General features: G+C 25.5%; 3 protein-coding genes across 3 annotated transcripts; 2 read left to right on the top strand and 1 right to left on the bottom strand.

Moving 5' to 3' along the window:
• Nucleotides 1–302: 302 nt before the first annotated feature.
• Nucleotides 303–2583, top strand: OCT59_017716 (uncharacterized protein; the record flags this gene model as incomplete). Its single annotated transcript, XM_066137665.1, has 2 exons — nt 303–677; nt 766–2583. The coding sequence occupies 2 exons, from the start codon at nt 303–305 to the stop codon at nt 2581–2583; spliced, it is 2193 nt and encodes a 730-aa protein (XP_066004220.1).
• Nucleotides 2584–2827: 244 nt separating this feature from the next.
• OCT59_017715 (uncharacterized protein) lies at nt 2828–3824 on the bottom strand (the record flags this gene model as incomplete). Its single annotated transcript, XM_025314620.2, has 3 exons — nt 2828–3469; nt 3657–3678; nt 3763–3824. 3 exons carry the CDS (start codon nt 3822–3824, stop codon nt 2828–2830), a joined length of 726 nt encoding a protein of 241 aa, XP_025184838.2.
• Nucleotides 3825–15948: 12124 nt separating this feature from the next.
• Nucleotides 15949–16670, top strand: OCT59_017714 (uncharacterized protein; the record flags this gene model as incomplete). Its single annotated transcript, XM_066137664.1, has 3 exons — nt 15949–16024; nt 16091–16237; nt 16324–16670. 3 exons carry the CDS (start codon nt 15949–15951, stop codon nt 16668–16670), a joined length of 570 nt encoding a protein of 189 aa, XP_066004219.1.
• Nucleotides 16671–18745: the final 2075 nt, after the last annotated feature.

Below are 18745 nucleotides of genomic sequence, written 5' to 3'. Positions count from 1 at the left end.
CTAAGTAAGGGATCTGAAAGGTAGTCAGTACCCTTAGAAAAATTTTTTATAAGAAAAGACTGAAGTAGTTATGTAGATTTGTATTTAATATTAGACTAACAATTTAATTTTAAGAAGACATTGTACAATACTGAACATATAGCATATGGGCTGATCGGAAAAGTCCCCCAATTTTTTTGGGGGTCACTTTTAATTCATATTCCGATCAACAATTTTATATACGATCATATTAGTAATATGATCGTCATTGTTAACTTCATCATAAAAAAATCAAAATCTTGTTAAGGAGATATTAATAAAAAATGGAATTTAATGAAACTCCTTTACCATCTCAACAAGTTATAAAAAAGAATTTTGTTGAAATCCATAATTATCCTGAGAAACCTATTATTGAGTATTCTGAAACTGGACGAAGTTACACCTATAACATTATTGAAGAAGGAAATTATCCGCCCGTTGCTTATCTTAAATACACAAAACGTCAGAATGGATTTCGAATTCCTGACAACTATGAAGTTGAAACGAGCTGGGGAAAGCCTAAAAAAAGGCATTTGGTCAGGTGTATAATTAAATATGTAGATAATAATCCAATTTATTGGGTGTGTTATGGAAATAATTATCAACACCAAATAAAATCAGAAAAGTCCTGTTCCGATGCAGCAAGTTTATATGCCAAAGTATGAGTATTATTTTATTATATTAACTAGAGGCAATAGTTTATATTTTAAAATTATTAATATAAAAATTTATTTTTATTTGTAATAGGCTTTAGATCCAGAAACTAAGACACGCCACTCAGGACCATATGTATTTGGTCTTCAATTAGAAATCCTTCAGCAGGCAAGAAATGCCAAGAGGCGTGCAGCAACCTTAAAACCATTTGACAATTTAACTTTAACTGGACAAAATAACCGCGCCAAAAAAATTGCAAAATCTGTTCATGCAATATTTGACCAAACAGCAATCAAAAGTTGTCATTTGGAAGATAAACCTATTTTAAAATCAATTGAATTTGATATTAAAGACCAACCTTTTCATATTAGTATGGGGGAGGAAAATGTTGAAGACATGAAACATAAAGTAAGAGCTACTGTTCAAGCGTGTGATAGAGGGCAAATAGCACGTGATGGATATCGAACGTTAGCATTGGTTAATCATAATTTGCCACGTGAATGGAGAGTGTCATCAGAAAGAAAAGAAATTACATGTGAAATAAATAAACTTATACCAATTTCACTTGTTAATTTAACATCACCATTGTCTAATAATGATTATATAAATTCAGAAGTACATATTGATGATGCTGAAATTATTGATAACATGCAACAATCAATTGGAAAAGGTGGAAGGCGAAGTATTATTGATATTTTAAAATATCTCATACCAAATCTTGTTAAAAGAGAAGTGTTATGTATGACTCATCCAGAAATTTATTTACGAATTTCTGGTGATGGAAGGAATGTTGGGAAAAAGGTTAAGCATGTAATGATTACTTTCTCAATTCTTAATGATAAAAATAAACTACATCAACCAGAAAATCATTATACTACAACCTTATATCCTGGTATTGAAAAATATGAAATATTGAATATTGTATTGGAACATTTAATTGTAGAATTGAGAAAGTTAAAAGAAGAAGGATTGGAAGATAATCATGGTGTGAAATGGAAAATTAATCTTTATTTTTCGTCTGATTGGAAATTTCTCGTGATCTGTTTGGGAATGAATGCTGCAAACAGTAAATATTTTTGCCCATGGTGTGAAGTATCCAAAGAACAACAGGGAGATTTTTCATATAATTGGACAATAAGTAAAACTATGGATCAAATTTGCGAAAATTATAAAATTTATAAAGGTCATATTCAACTACCGCTTTTTGATATGATTCCATTGCAAAATTGGGTTCCAGACGAACTCCATATGATGTTACGCATTACAGATGTTCTTTGGCGATTGGTACTTGATGAAATCAGATCTAGAAATACTTGGGGAGATAAAGCAAGAAATGTAATAATTGAAGAAATGAAACGTATTGGTGTTAAGTTTCACTTTTGGCTTGAAGTAGGATCAACTAATTGGCAATTTACTTCTTTGATGGGACAGGATAAATTAACTGTACTTCAACATTTTGATCTTAATAAACTTTTTCCACGTTCCCGAGCAGCTCAAATTCAAAATTTATGGGATAATTTTTATTTACTTCACAAAGCAGTGAAAGATTCCAAAACTGATGTGGTACAATTCTCCAATGATGCACGTGAATGGCTACACCAATTTTTAGATTCTAGCTTTTATCAAGCAAGTGATATCACGCCATACATGCATGTACTAGTGTATCATATTCCAGAAATGATGCATATTCACCGTCAATTTGGTTTGGCTGCATTTTCTTGTTCAGCTGTAGAAAAAAAGAATCACCAACAAGTTTCTCATTTCTTTAGAAAAACAACAAAAGATGGTGGTGGGGGAAAAGGAAGAAAGTCTGCAATTATAGATATTCTTGAATATGAAAATAGAACTTTATATTTTAATAACTGCGATGAAATTGATTTAGTTCCAAAACCAAAACGTCTTTGTATATAAAGGCACGAAAAAAATCATCAATTTAAAACTTAATGTTTATTTAAATAATTATGTAAAATTAAAATTTGTAGAAAAAAGTATTTATATGAAAAATAATTTTTTAAAAAGCAAAGCCGCGAAAACTTAATTTTTAATATAATTTTATTTTTATATGTACAATAATATTATGTTTACAAAATAAATTTAATTTTTTTTCTATTTATTTTATCTTATAAATTTTTATTATCATCACCCTTTCCCATGTTCATCTAACAATTCTCATACGTGAAACTGTAAAATTTATGAAAATAAATCCTGATGAATAATTAATATTATGCACGTCTGATTTTATTTTTTTTCTCCATCCAATAATAATTTGTACAGGTTTTGGTTTGTGAATCCGTCTTTTTTTAGTTTGATCTTGAAGAGGATCGGGTTCTTGAAGAGGATCTGGCTCTTGAAGAGGATCGAATTCTTGAAGAGGATCTGGTTCTCGAAGAGGATCAGGATCATTTGGATTTGATGGTAGCTGGTATGATAAAACAAATGTTTTCTGATGCTGTGAAAAATATTTAGCACCCCAATTGTCATCTCTCAATATAAGTGATAAAGTAGAGTAAGTATCAACGCCTTTAAATATACATTTATAATTTCCCGTTCTTGGATAATAATTATGTATATACCCCTTGAAAACACCAAAAAACTGACTCTCCGTGCAATTAACCATAATGTAAACATTTCCAGCATGTCTTGAATGCTGTTTCAGTCTTTCTTTTATATGATAAACTATCATTTTTCGCGTCTCTTCAATTGCTCCTTCAGGCAAATCATATATTGTTGGCTTTATAGTATTAGCATCTTTAATGGATTTTTCATGTTTAGCTAAGCTTGAATGTCGTTTATAAATCTGTCCACACATTTTACATTCCAACATGTTGCAAGGCGTATTATTTAGAGTCGACATTGTTAACATATTTTTATTTTTTTTTAAAAAAAGAAATAATTAACTCAAAAAAATTAGTTAACGTAGTTTATAATAAAAAAAAGGTCTTTTTTAGGCTAAAAGTAACATGATATTAAACTCAGTTGCTTACTATAAAATTCACTGATGGGTTCCTTATATAGTTGATGGGTTGCTTAGTATCGTTAATATTCAAAATCGTTTTTAAAGTCCCGAAGACACCCTATTTTGTGATTTACAATAATTCGCTAAGCCACCAGATCCTATGATTTATGTTACACACAAAAGAATATGGTGACATAAAATTAGGCCCAATTTTTCTCATCCGCCCATATGGTAATTTATATTTAGAATATGATTATTAAATTAAAATAATACATTACATATTTATTATTACTTATTAGTATAATACAACTATCTATATTTGAATGATATGAATTATATTTACAATATTTACAATACAATAATATGAAGCATATTTACAATATGATTAAATTAGTATTATAATAACTTGATATAAATATTATAATATTAAACAAATGTTGCAGTATTATAGAATTTATGGTTTATTTATATGTTTATAGACTCTTCACAAAATCAATTAATTGTTACAAAAAAAAAAAAAAAAAAAAATTTCTCATAGTTTATACCAGGAAGCAAAAAAAAAGTAAATTATTTTTATAACCAGGAACTAACTATTACTAATTAATATTAGTAAATGTCAGTTGCCGAACATAAAGAAAGGGCGAAGTCCGATCTATTGTTGAAAAAAAAAATTTTAAAAAATAAAAAAAAATTTCTAATGAAAAAAAATCTTAAAAAAATTTCTAAATTAAAAAAAAAACAAAAAAAAATTACTGAATAATCTATTAAAAACTTCTAAACGATTTATCATTTAAAAAAAAAAAATAAATGAAAATTACTTAAAACGATTCTGTTAAAAAAAAAAATAATAAAAAATAACTAAACAATCTTAAAAAAATGATAAAAAGTTACCAAACAATATATTAAAAAAAATAAAAAAAAAGTTACTAAATAATCTATTAAAAAAAAAATTAATAAAAATTACTATATGATCTATTGTTAAAAAAAAATAATAATAAAATTACTAAATGAAAAAAATTCTGATCCAAAAAAAAAATTAAAAAATTACTAAACGAACTAGCCAGTATATTTTTTTAGAGTAGCCACCACTTGTATGTGATCAGTTAGTTTTAGGTTGGTTTCAGTAGTCTGTACTACATATCGGATTGATCTGGATATGCGAGTTTTAATTTAATTATTCAGAGTATTTTACGTTGTTTAGTAAAGTAAAAAAATCATGGGAAAAATTTTTTCTCTTTTTGAAAATAAAATTTATTGAATTATTTAGTAATCCGTACAAAAGAACAAAAGATAATATAATGTATCATTTAAATGATGATAATATTATTGGTATAAGATTGCTTTGGTGTATTGTTTGTGTATGTATTTTATGAAATGATATGTGGTTGTTTTATACTACCTGTTCTGATCTGATATTCTAGAACAACATTAGGGTTGGTCATGAAGGCTGATCTGTCAAGGTGGGATATATTGATATTATGTTGCAGTAATATTAAAATACATGAGCTGGTATTATTTAAATAGCGGGAGTTGGTATTAAAAAAAAAAAAAATACCAATCTGTCCACATCACCAATCTGTCCACATCGGCGTGCCATAGAATGTGCCAAATTTGCCAAATCACATGATAAGAAGAAAAAAAATTCCCACCAAAAATATTTTTGAAAAAATAAAATAAAAAATAAAAAGAAACTTTTTCAGTGTATTTAGTAAAAGGCGGAGTAAACCATAGATATCTTTCAGAATGAGTACGTTAGAGGCTGCCCACAAAGTGGTAAAAGACCTTTCTGAATATAGAGTTAACAAACAGCCAAAAACTGACAATTGTTTTTTCCCTATTCGGTAATCTGTTGTATTCTTTACAATTTTTTTTATATTTATAAAATAAAGTGACCTGGTTAAAAGACTTAAATATACTCTTTTTTGGTTGTGATCTACATGAATACTTTGCCTGTGAATTTAATATCTTAGAAAAAGAATAATGAATCTAAAGAAAAAAAAAACTCTTTCCCCATTTCCTTGTTTCCATTAGTACGGCGCAGTAACTGTTAAAACCTGAGCTGTTTTTTACTTTATGATAATTACATGTTAATTCTATAAATTTTATGTCATTTGCTTTTTAAAATGTAGATTATATTTTCGTTTAAAATTATTGAAATTTATATATAATAATATTGTGATTGTCTAGACTCTAGATTTTTATGAATGAAAAAACTTTACATGATAAACAGAAGCTATATTTCTTGTGCATGGCAACTGCATGCAGATTTTTAGCCCTTGTGAAACTTACTAATATTGTAGGATCTTCAGCATCTACAAAATGAGACTATAATTTATGGGGTTATAATGGTAATATTCTAATATTCATGGCTAACGGCTTTTTAAACATTATATAAATAGGGTAAATAGGCTGATTGAAATAAATTTTTTATTTCAATTTTAATTATTTTATAAATTTGAGTTCAACTACAATTTGTTGAAGTCATAATGGATAAAAAGAAACGAATTAAGTCGTCATATAAAACATGTAAAATATGTAATCGTATATGTTACACAAGACGTTTTCAACGAGGTTTTGAAAATTGGACCAGTGGTAATGTTGACATTGATAAATTTATTCAAGATAATCAGCTATTATCTCATGATGATTTAGGAAACATATTAGAATGGATACCTTATGATAAATTTTATGATATTGAACATATCGCAAATGACAGGTATCAAGCAAATTGGATTGATGGAAATATAATCGACTGGGATATTAAAAATAAAAATTGGAAAAGGAAAGGTCAGAATATGATTATAGTACTGAAAAAATTAAATAATTTAAAAGATATTACAGTAGAATTTATGAATGAAGTATGATAAATTTACTTACTAAAATTTTTGATAAAGTTAAATTTTTTACTAATCTATAATAATATTTATAGATTGATATTGCTTATGGAATAACACAGAATCCCAAAACAAAAGATTATATAATAGTTCTGGATAACAAATGTAAAAAATGTAATGACACATGCTATTCAATACATTTTCGACAAAATTTCAATAATTGGACTAGTGGTAATGATAATATTGATAAATTTATTCAAGATACTCAGCTATCAACTCATAATAGTGTAAAAGAAGTATTAGAATGGATACCTTATGATAAATTTTATGATAAATTTTATGGTATCACACATATTGTGGAAAATGAGTTTAAAGCAAATTGGATTGATGGAAATATATGGGATTGGGATAATAATAACCAAAATTGGAAAAGAAAAAATCAAAATATGATTGTAGTATTGAAAAAATTGAATAATCCAAAACATTTTAAATTAGAATTTATGAATGAGGTATGATAAATTTGTTTTTTATTTAAATTTTTGATAAGATTTATTTTTTTAATAATATGTAGTAATATTTATAGATTAATATTGCTTATGGAATAACACAAAATCCAGAAACAAAAGATTATATGATGATTTTGAAGAATATTAAGTGTAAAAAATGTAATTATGCATGTCATTCAATACATTTTCAACAAAATTTCAATAATTGGACTAGTGGAAATGATGATATTGATAAATATATTCAAGATACTCAGTTATCAGCTCATAAAGATATGGAAAAAGCATTAGAATGGATACCTTACAATAAATTTTATAATATTAAGCATATTGCAAAAGACAAGTATCAAGCAAATTGGATTGATGGGAATATAGTTTTTTGGGATAATCAAAATGGAAATTGGACAAGACAAAACCAAGATGTGAATATAGAACTGAAAAGATTGAATAATCCAGCTGATGTTACATTAGAATTTGTGAATAAGGTATAACAAATTTATTTTTATTAATTTTAATAAATTTCAATTTTTTTGCTAATATTAATTTAATTGTAGATTAAAATAAATTATATGTTTTATGGAATAACTCAAGATCCAGAAAAAAAAAATTATATGATAGTTTCGACTAATAGATGTAAAAAATGTAATACTGTATGTAATACAATACATTTTTTACAAAATTTCAACAATTGGACTAGTAATAATGATGATATTGATAAACTTATTCAAGTAACTCAGTTAATTGCTCATAAAGATGTAAGATTTGTATTAGAATGGATACCTTACAGTCAATTTTATAATTTTAAATGTATTGCAAAAGACTGGTATCGAGTAAATTGGATAGACGGAAATATAATTGATTGGGATAGTAATAGTAAAAATTGGAAAAGAGGAGAACAAAATATGAGTGTGGATTTGAAAAAATCAAATAATCTAAAAAATGTTACAGGCGAATTTCTGGTTAAGGTAAATAAAATTTATTTTTATTTAAATTTAATAAATTATCATAATTTTTTACCAATATTTATATTTATAGTCCAATACAGATAATAAATTTTATGGAATAACTCAAAATCCAGAAACAAAGGATTTTATGATGATTTTAGATAATACATGTAAAAGATGCAATATTGTATGTTATTCAATACATTTTCAACAAAATTTCAATAATTGGACTAGTGGAAATGATGATATTGATAAATTTATTCAAGATATTCAGTTATCATCACATAAATATGTGAAAAAAGCATTAGAATGGGTACCTTATGATAAATTTTATAATATTAAGCATATTGCAAAAGACAAATATCAAGCAAATTGGATTGAAGGAAATATAATTAATTGGGATGATAATAATAAGAATTGGAAAAGAGAAAGTCAAAATATGACTATAGTATTGAAAAAATTAAATAATCCAAAAATTTCTAAATTAATAAATGAGGTATAATGAATTTATTTTTATTAAAATTACGATAATTTTAATTTTTTACTAATATAGAATATTTGTAGGTTGCTTATGGAATAACACAGAATCCAGAAACAAAAGATTATATGGTGGTCTTAAGTGATAAATGTAAAAAATGTAATTATGCATGTTTTTCAATGTATTTTCAACAAAATTTCAATAATTGGACTAGTGGAAATGATAATATTGATAAATTTATTCAAGATAATCAGCTATCATCTTATAAAAGTTTAAAAAACATATTAGAATGGATACCTTATGATAAATTTTATGATATTACATATATTGCAGACAATAGGTATAAAGCAAGATGTATTGATGGAAATATAAATTTTTGGAGTAGTACATATGGTTATTGGAAAAGAGATATGAATGAAATTGTGGAATTAAAAAAATTAAATAATGTAAAAGATACCGAATTAGTATTTGAAAAAGAGGTATAACAATATTTTTATTAAAATTTTTGATAAATTTTAATTTTTGCTAATATGTAATATTTATAGATTGCTACTATTTATGGAATAACACAAAATCCAGAAACAAAAGATTATATGATGGTTTTATATATTATATGTGAAATTTGTAATTACAGATGTCTTTCAATGAGATATTTTCAACAAAATTTCGATAAATGGACTAGTGGCAATGATAATATCGATAAATATATTCAAGGTTCTCAGTTAACCTTACCTCATAATAGTCCAATAGGAGTATTAAAATGGATACCTTATAACCAATTTAATAATATTAAATATATTTCAGATGATAGGTATCAAGCAAATTTTATGAAAAGGGAAAATCAAGATATGATTGTAGTATTAAAAAAATTAAATAATCTAAAAAATGTTGGATTAGAATTTATGTATAATGAGGTATAATAAAGTTACTTATTAGAATATTGATAAATTTTAATTTTTTACTAATATGTAATAATATTTATAGGCTACTATTGCATATGGAATAACACAGGATCCAAAAACAAAATATTATATGAAGGTTTTAGATGAAAAATGTAAAAAATGTAATTATGCATGTCATTCAATCCATTTTCAACAAAATTTCAATAATTGGACTAGTGGAAATGATGATATTGATAAATTTATTCAAGATATTCAGTTATCATCACATAAATATGTGGAAAAAGCATTAGAATGGATACCTTATAATAAATTTCATGATATTACATATATTATGAAAAATGAATATGAAGCAAATTGGACTAATGGAAATATATGGAAATGGGATATTAATAACCAAAATTGGAAAAGAAAAAATCAAAATATGATTGTAGTATTGAAAAAATTAAATAATCCAAAAAATTTTAAATTAGAATTTATGAATGAGGTATATATGATAAATTTATTAAAATTGTTGGTAAATTTTAATTTTTGCTATTAAATAATATTTATAGGTTGCCATTACTTATGGAATAACACAGAATCCAAAAACAAAAAGTTATATGATGGTTTTAGATGAAAAATGTAAAAAATGTAATTATACATGTCATTCAATACATTTTCAACAAAATTTCAATAATTGGACTAGTGGAAATGATGATATTGATAAATTTATTCAAGATATTCAGCTATCAGCTCATAATAATGTAAAAGAAGTATTAGAATGGATACCTTATAACAAATTTTATAATATTAAATATATTGCAGATGATAGGTATCAAGCAAATTGGATTGAAGGAAATATAATTATTTGGAATAGTAAAAATAAGAATTGGATAAGAAAAGGTCAAAATATGATTTTAGTATTGAAAAAATTAGATAATATAAAAGATATTACATTAGAATTTATGAACGAGGTATAATAAATTTACTTATTAAAATTTTTGATAAAGTTTAATTTTTTGCTAATACATAATAATATTTAAAGATTACCACTGTATATGGAATAACTCAGAATCCAGAAACGAAAAATTATATAATAGTTTTGGATAGTAAATGTAAAAAATGCAATAATATATGCTATTCAATACATTTTCAGCAAAACTTCAATAATTGGACTAGTGGCAATGATGATATTGATAAATTTATTCAAGATATTCAGCTATCATCTCATGATAATTTAAGAAACATATTAGAATGGATACCTTATAATAAATTTTATGACATTAAATATATTGCAGATGATAGGTATCAAGCAAATTGGATTGAAGGTAATATAATTGATTGGGATAGTAAAAATAAGAATTGGAAAAGAGAAGGTCAAAATATGATTTTGGTATTGAAAAAATTAGATAATATAAAAGATATTACTTTAGAATTTATTAATGAGGTATAATAAATTTACTTATTAAAATTTTTGATAAATTTGATAAATTATAATTTTTTTTTTACTAATTATTATATTCATAGATTAAATCAGATGAATATTATGGAATCACTCAGGATCTAGAAACAAAAGGTTATTTTATGGTGATTTTGAGTAATAAATGTATAAAATGCAATATTGTATGCTGTTCAATGTATTTTCAACAAAACTTCAATAACTGGGCTAGTGGTAATGATGATATTGATAAATTTATTCAAAACATTCAATTATCAGCTCATACTAATGTAAGAGGAGTATTAGAATGGATACCCTATGATAAATTTTATGATATTAAATATATTGCAGATGATAGGTATCAAGCAAATTGGATTGAAGGAAATATAATTGATTGGGATAGTGAAAATAAGAATTGGAAAAGAGAAGGTCGAAATATGATTTTGGTATTGAAAAAATTAGATAATATAAAATATATTACATTAGAATTTATAAATGAGGTATAATAAATATATTTACTAAAATTTTTAATAAAATTTAATTTTTTGCTAATAATTATTCTCTATTTATAGATTAAAACAGATTATATATTTTATGGAATAACACAAAATTTAGAAACAAAAAATTATATGGTGGTTTTGGGTGAAAAATGCAAAAGATGTAATTATATATGCTATTCAATATATTTTCAACAAAATTTTGATAATTGGACTAGTGGTAATAATGATATTGATAAATTTATTCAAAATATTCAATTATCAACTCATAATAATGTAAGAGGAGTATTAGAATGGATACCCTATGATAAAATTTATGAAATTAAATATATTGCAGATGATAAGTATCAAGCAAATTGGACTGAAGGAAATATAATTGATTGGGATAGTGAAAATAAGAATTGGAAAAGAGAAGGTCGAAATATGATTTTGGTATTGAAAAAATTAGATAATATAAAATATATTACATTAGAATTTATAAATGAGGTATAATAAATTTATTTATTAAATTTTGATAAAATTTAATTTTTTGCTAATAATTATTCTCTATTTATAGGTTAAAACAGATTATATATTTTATGGAATAACACAAAATTTAGAAACAAAAAATTATATGGTGGTTTTAGGTGAAAAATGCAAAAGATGTAATTATATATGTTATTCAATACTTTTTCAACGAAATTTTGATAATTGGACTAGTGGTAATGATGATATTGATAAATTTATTCAAGATACACAACTATCATCTCATAAGGATGTTGTTAAAAAGGCATTAGAATGGATACCTTATGATAAATTTTATGATGTTGAGTATGTTGCAAAAGGTGGGTTTGGTAAAGTATATAAAGCAAATTGGATTGATGGAGATATAAGTTTTTGGGATGATGATTATCAAAATTGGAAAAGAATAGGTCAAAATAAGTTTGTAGCACTGAAAAGTTTAAATAATTCAAAAAATGTCACATTAGAATTTATGAATGAGGTATAATTTATTTTTATTAGTTAATGAAATTTGACTTAATTTTATTGATATATTATTTATTTTTATACAGGTTGCATTGCATAATAAAGTTGATAATAATTCATTTATTATTAAATTATATGGAATAACTCAAGATCCAAAGACAAAAAATTATATGATGGTTTTGGAATATGCAGAGGATGGAAGCTTACGTGATTTTTTAAAGGAAAATAATAATTTAGATTTAAAAATTAAAATCAATTATTTATACAATATTGCATCTGGACTTGAAAATATTCATGGAAATGGAATAATTCATCGAGATCTACATACTGGTAATATACTAAAAAATTTCGAAACTATTCTTATAACAGATATGGGATTATGTAAACCTGCAGATTATAAGCCATCAGAAAATACAAAAAATGATATATATGGTGTTTTGCCTTATATTGCCCCTGAGATTTTACGAGGACAAAGTTATACAAAAGCTTCTGATATTTACAGTTTTGGAATAGTTATGTATGAAGTTATTTCTGGATTATCTCCATATCACGATTTAATTAATGATGGCTATTTAGTAACGAAAATCTGTCTAGGACTTAGACCAAGGTTTAACACTATTAAAGTATCTCCATTCATTGTGCATTTAATTAAAAGATGTTTAGATGCAAATTCATTAAATCGACCAACAGCAATTGAAGTTAGAGATAAATTATGGGAATTTAAGTTTGACAATTCTTTAGAATTGCAAAAACAAATTGAAGAAATCAATGATAACAATACGCCTTTAACTAGCTCATCATATAGAATGCATTCAAAAGCTAATTACACTGGTAGTAGTTTACTTAGCTTTAATAACCTTCCGGAGCCAAAAAATTCTGACAATTATTATGATCAAAATGATGATATAATAACCATGAATTTTTCAGGTATTTATTAATAAATTATTACTGTAAAAAATATCTATTATTAACGTAATTTTTTTATTAAACAGATTCATTAAACCATATTTAGAAGTTATTTTTTTAAATGACTTTTTATTGTTATTTATATTTAACGTATTTTCTATTTTTTAATAAAAAAAAGGGCAAAGAAAAATTTTAGATTAAAATCGAAATAAGTAATGGCAAATTGCATTATTTTCAATAATTTTTTTCTTTTTTTACCATTATAATTTGAAATTCTGCTTAATATTAGCTTTTCTTATTCTCACTGTGACTCCAAAATATTTTTTTTTTTGCTATTTTAAGTTTATAGAATGGCAATTTTTTTTTATATACGATTGAATAACGTTATGCTGAATTTTAAATTTTAAATGGTCATATACTTAATTATATACATTATATACATTATTTATTTATGTTATATTTTTCATTATTTATTGAATAAAATTTATATATTATTTTACCAAAATAAAAAAATAATTTGGTTTATTCAAAAGTAGAAGAATTCGTGCAATCAGTTGACACATGATTTAACAAAACATAAAATTAAGTATTTCTATTAACTTTGCTCTGTAAATTATTAAGTACGTGTGTTTTTGTTAAAATAAGTATTATGTCGCTTTGTTGCTACGCCCTTTTCCCAAAGAAACTTCCAAAGGTCGTCTATATGGAAAAGTCCCTTATCTAAGAGTTCCGCAAGAGCGGTATATGAAGCTTCCAGGCTGATATGGAATATAAGTAGCGATAAGCATAAGGATATTTTGTTTTTATTGGTTGACGATCATGATGATCGACAATATTATGATTGGTCAAATAAATTTCACGTGATTATACAACGCGTTTCACAGATTATTTTACTAGCCGTTTTTGCGGTTCATCTATCGAGTTTATCATCAGTTTAAAATGGTTCAAAAAAATTATGGTCCATGCTCAGTGCATAATTGCAATAACCAAATAAACCGTTTTCGTCAATTTACTCAATTAGCGTGTGAAAAGGCTCAAAAAAAAGGAACTTACGAGTTATATGCTTACTTGAGAATCGGCCAACAACTTTGTCATACTCATTATATGAGTATAGTTGAATGTGACCGTAACCAGAAGCCAAAGACTTTACTTCCTATGGAAATAGACAATGAAAGTATAATAATTGATGGTAAATATTATTTTCTTATAAAATTTTATAAAACTAGTAATTAATTTTTTATTTAACAGAGCCAATAGAGCCAAAAAACTACACATTTGCTGAGCAAATTACTATGCTTACAAAAGTTTTATATGAGAAACGTGGTAATATAGAACTTGATCCTATCCTTTTTCAACAAATGATTGAAAGAGCTAATCCACATTTAAAAGGTCTTTTTGATAGCTTGGTAAAAGCATTAATACCAAATAACAGATCTGAATACAATAAGATAGAGGCAAGAAAAATGATCGTAAGTTTATGTTACATTATGGCTGGAATGCGAAATAAGTTTGTTAATGACTTTAAGTTAGAAATTGGGCTATACTTATCGGCATCAGGAGCAACACGTATTGCAATTGATACAATGAATAGTATTGGATTCTCTGCTTGTTACCTAACGGTTAATAATTTTAAACGAAAACTTGCAAATGAACATCCACTAAAAATTAGAAAGTTTCTTTCCGAAGAAGTAAGTAAAAATATATATAAGTTGTAATTTTTAAAATTACTGTATTACTATTTACTAATCAAATTTAATTTACTGTATGAAAAGAATGATCATTTATACATTTATAATTTAGATGACTATCATGATATACACGAAAAAAGACGACCAAATACTGTAACTTTATCTACTGTTAAACATATGGCTACTTGTATTTGTAAGCAAGTTTCGGCTTGTGCATCAATACCTATTGTTTTTAATAATACATCAGTTCATAATCCAAAAAATATTGATGCAAGCAATATTTGTTTTCGATTAATAAATGAATATCACGGAATATTTGATATTGCTTATAACAATCGTAAAAAACAATGGCTTACTCATGGACGATTAGATAATGATACTTTTGATCAAATTGAGTTGCTTACAGTGCATTGCTATGATGATGCAATTGCAGAACGTAAAGAAGAGCGTTCAATGAAAGGAGTACGCCTAATTGGACTTCAAGAAAGTAATTTGCATTCCATGAATGATTATATAAGAGCGTTGAAAATGATTTTAGATATTGATAAAGATACTGAACACTTACGTAATAAAGTTGCACCTTTAGTAGCTGACTGGCCTGGACAATTATTTATTCGCAAAGCAATAACAAATTTGCACAAGGCAGATTCACAATATTCCATACCAGCTGAAATTAATTCATTTATACCAATTCTAGGACCTCTTCACGTTTCTTTAAATAGCAGGGAGCATGTGTTAATTATATATTATACATTTTTTCAAAAGCTATTTCATACTGTATTTGGCAAAAAAAAAGTATTAGCAAAAAAACCAAAACCATGGCGCATTAATTTACTACTTGATTTAACTTACAACGGGTGGTGTAAGATTAGAGATACAATTTTAATAAAATTTGGTCCCACCTGTAAAGACATTGAATACCGCATGGCAATTGACTTGCTGGATAATGTAATACCGGCAACTTTAGACATTTACGCTATTCTCTTTAGATCGGGTTCCTTTAATGAGTACATGGAAACTATTTTTCGAATATGGACATTCGCTCTTTGATGGAAATGGCACAATTACAATAAAGCACCATTAGCCTTTCTATCTGATGTTTTTTATTGGCAAGATACTAATCATCCCTTTGCAGAAGCTATTAAGTTATTTTTGATAAATTTTAATGATTATTACGTTGAAAACATGCATAGCAAAATACGCTCTCATACATCCATCAATAGCAGTGTTGATAATATTATCAAACAAGCTTACGTGATTGGTATTTTGTCTTAACCCTCAAATTTTGTGTTTACAGCATCATCTGATCTTCATATGATTTTACTAGATGCACGAAATCACTGTGAACTTAAAGATACTTTTGAAAAAACAAAAGCATATCCTTACAAGCCATCATCATTAAAACTGTTGACAGATAAAACAGCATTATTTTTATTAGATTATTTCCAAGAAATTTTTAAGAATCAAGGAAAAAGTAAATCAATTAAATTAAAAAAAAAACATTACAATACGAATTATTTACCTTAAGAGAAACTGTTGATCCGAAGTGTCTTCCAACAGGTTATAGTGCCAATATACCTCCATCACCAGATGCTTGTGATCATTGCCGCAAAAAACTTGATGATGGCGAAGTGTTGATCTGTGGACATGGATATCATTTTGAATGTTATCAAATGATGGAATACGGTTGTCGTCATTGTGAAGAATATTATAAACGCGGAATTTATAGCAATGTGAACTCTTTTTTAGAACGATTAGAAAGGGGTCCAAATGTTCTTACTTCAGAAGAAAAGGATGAAGAAGTTCCGGTAGAAGAAAATGAAACAGTGGAAGAAATAGAAACAAATAAAAGCCATGAAATACATACAAAATTTTTAAATGCACTTAATAGCGTTAATACTTGGTAATATAATATGTAATAAATAAAAAAATTTACCTGTATCAGTAAATAGTTTAACCATAAAACAGTTTTATTTTATAACGTTTCGTTTAATAGTTTTTTCTTTTCAGGTTAAGATTTGCTGACGGTAACTATAATTTTAGCCTATTACTATAAGCAAAAAAACCCTTCTTATAAAAGTTCCTGGAACATTGGATCTTATTGGATCTTATTAGCTCAGTTGAAAGAGAAAGCTTTGAAGAACATACATACAAAGTTTCGTTACCAATCGTGTAGGAATTTTTGAGAGTTGTCATATGGACGATCATAATCTAATTGTATCTTATTGTAAAACGTGTATAAATAGTTGTGTAACATTGATCACGATTTTTGGACTTTCCTCATGCTGTAGCGATACAACTGGTGCTGGACCTTCTAGAATCATAGCATCAATGCATCATTATAGTATCTGGTGCTGAATGGTTTTTGTAAATACTTTTCGTATAATTTCAATCATATTGTATATGTACTTTTAATTTTTTTTAATGAAAATTTTTCACTGCAATTTTATAACCAAAGAGAAGGATATTATCAAGTTAACATAATAAGCATTTTCATAATGCATTAAAATTTAGTGATTTTTTAATATTCCAAAATATTCGTAATACTTGAAACCAAGTTTGAACAAATCATAAAATATTTTACATTACTACATTATTCTGATAATTATTTAATAATAAGATAAGCTGTATTACTTTACGCAATTATGTTGCTTGATCTGTCCAATCATTTTTAGCAATGTTAAACTAGGAAAGCAAAAAAAAAATAGTTTATAATAGTACAATTTTAATAAGCACCCACGTGACTCAATTTTTAGAAATATAGTGCTCTTTGCTACGCTCCAGACAGAGGAATTTAAATTCCTTTTTATTATTTTCATTGATTAAAAATTACGCAAATAAGTCAAAGCCTTACTTTATTATATTTCCACAATGAAATTCCTTATAAGGTAAATATAATTTTAACGTCAATTAATAAAATTACTTGAAAGAATACTCAAAAATTAGTCAATAAATTAATTTTAATGCTCAAATGATATATATGTATAATTTAGTCTTTCATAAATCATAAGTTTGGTTCTTTTTTTTTCAACACTAACTTCTTGTTTATAATATTTTACTTATCATCAATCTATATATCAGAACACACTTTATCAAACTACTGTTATCAATTTCAATTCTATTGAGTGGTACTCATTCAACAAATTAATGACCGGAATATTATAACATTAATTGGTTCATACTTTATTTACATCATGATTCTTTATTTAGTAATGTGATAGGAGAAAATTTCATGATAATTATTTTATCAGAAAAATTCATTTACTAATTTGTTAATTCGGTTACTAATTGACAAGATTTCAAAAAGGAATTTAATTTTATAACCGCTTACTAATTTAATAACTTATTACGCTTCAATATTTGTCTATATTTTATGTATTTATTTACATTTTATATCCTAACATTAGATATATTAGACAATTAGGAAAAGCCGATACAAAAAAACTAAATAATAATTTTTAATTGACTTAATACTATTATAAAGGCTTTTAATTCTTTGATTAATTCTTAATAAAAAATCAAATTATGAACTTGTGATTTATCTCTTTTATTCGGTAATTCACGTTAAAAGAGCAAATGATTTTACATGTTTCAAATATAACTATATTAACTATTTATATTTTAACTATGTTCAAGTTCATTATATTAGTCATTATAAATTATTTCTCAGCTGTATTATTCGTTAATTGAAGCTTGCTTATTTCATTGATTTTGTGGAAAGTCCAATTTATATCCTTTGTAATATGGCGTAGTACTACAATTTTTTCAATTTCAAGTAAACATCTTATTCTTGCCTCAATTATGATATAATATACAAAAATCAATTTTAACTTTAAGTTCAGACTCATCATTCTGACCAAGTTTCATTTTCATTTTCAATAAACGATAATAATATTCTTTTTACGTGAATTATTTTATATTATTTTCGAAAATGGAAATCAACCTCTTCTGAAGAGAAAATCTTGCTAAAAAAATCAAGGAT

The sequence above is a fragment of the Rhizophagus irregularis genome, chromosome 26 (genome assembly GCF_026210795.1).
Source record: "Rhizophagus irregularis chromosome 26, complete sequence".
Lineage (NCBI taxonomy): Eukaryota > Fungi > Glomeromycota > Glomeromycetes > Glomerales > Glomeraceae > Rhizophagus > Rhizophagus irregularis.
This window is presented reverse-complemented; position numbering and strand designations above follow the sequence as displayed.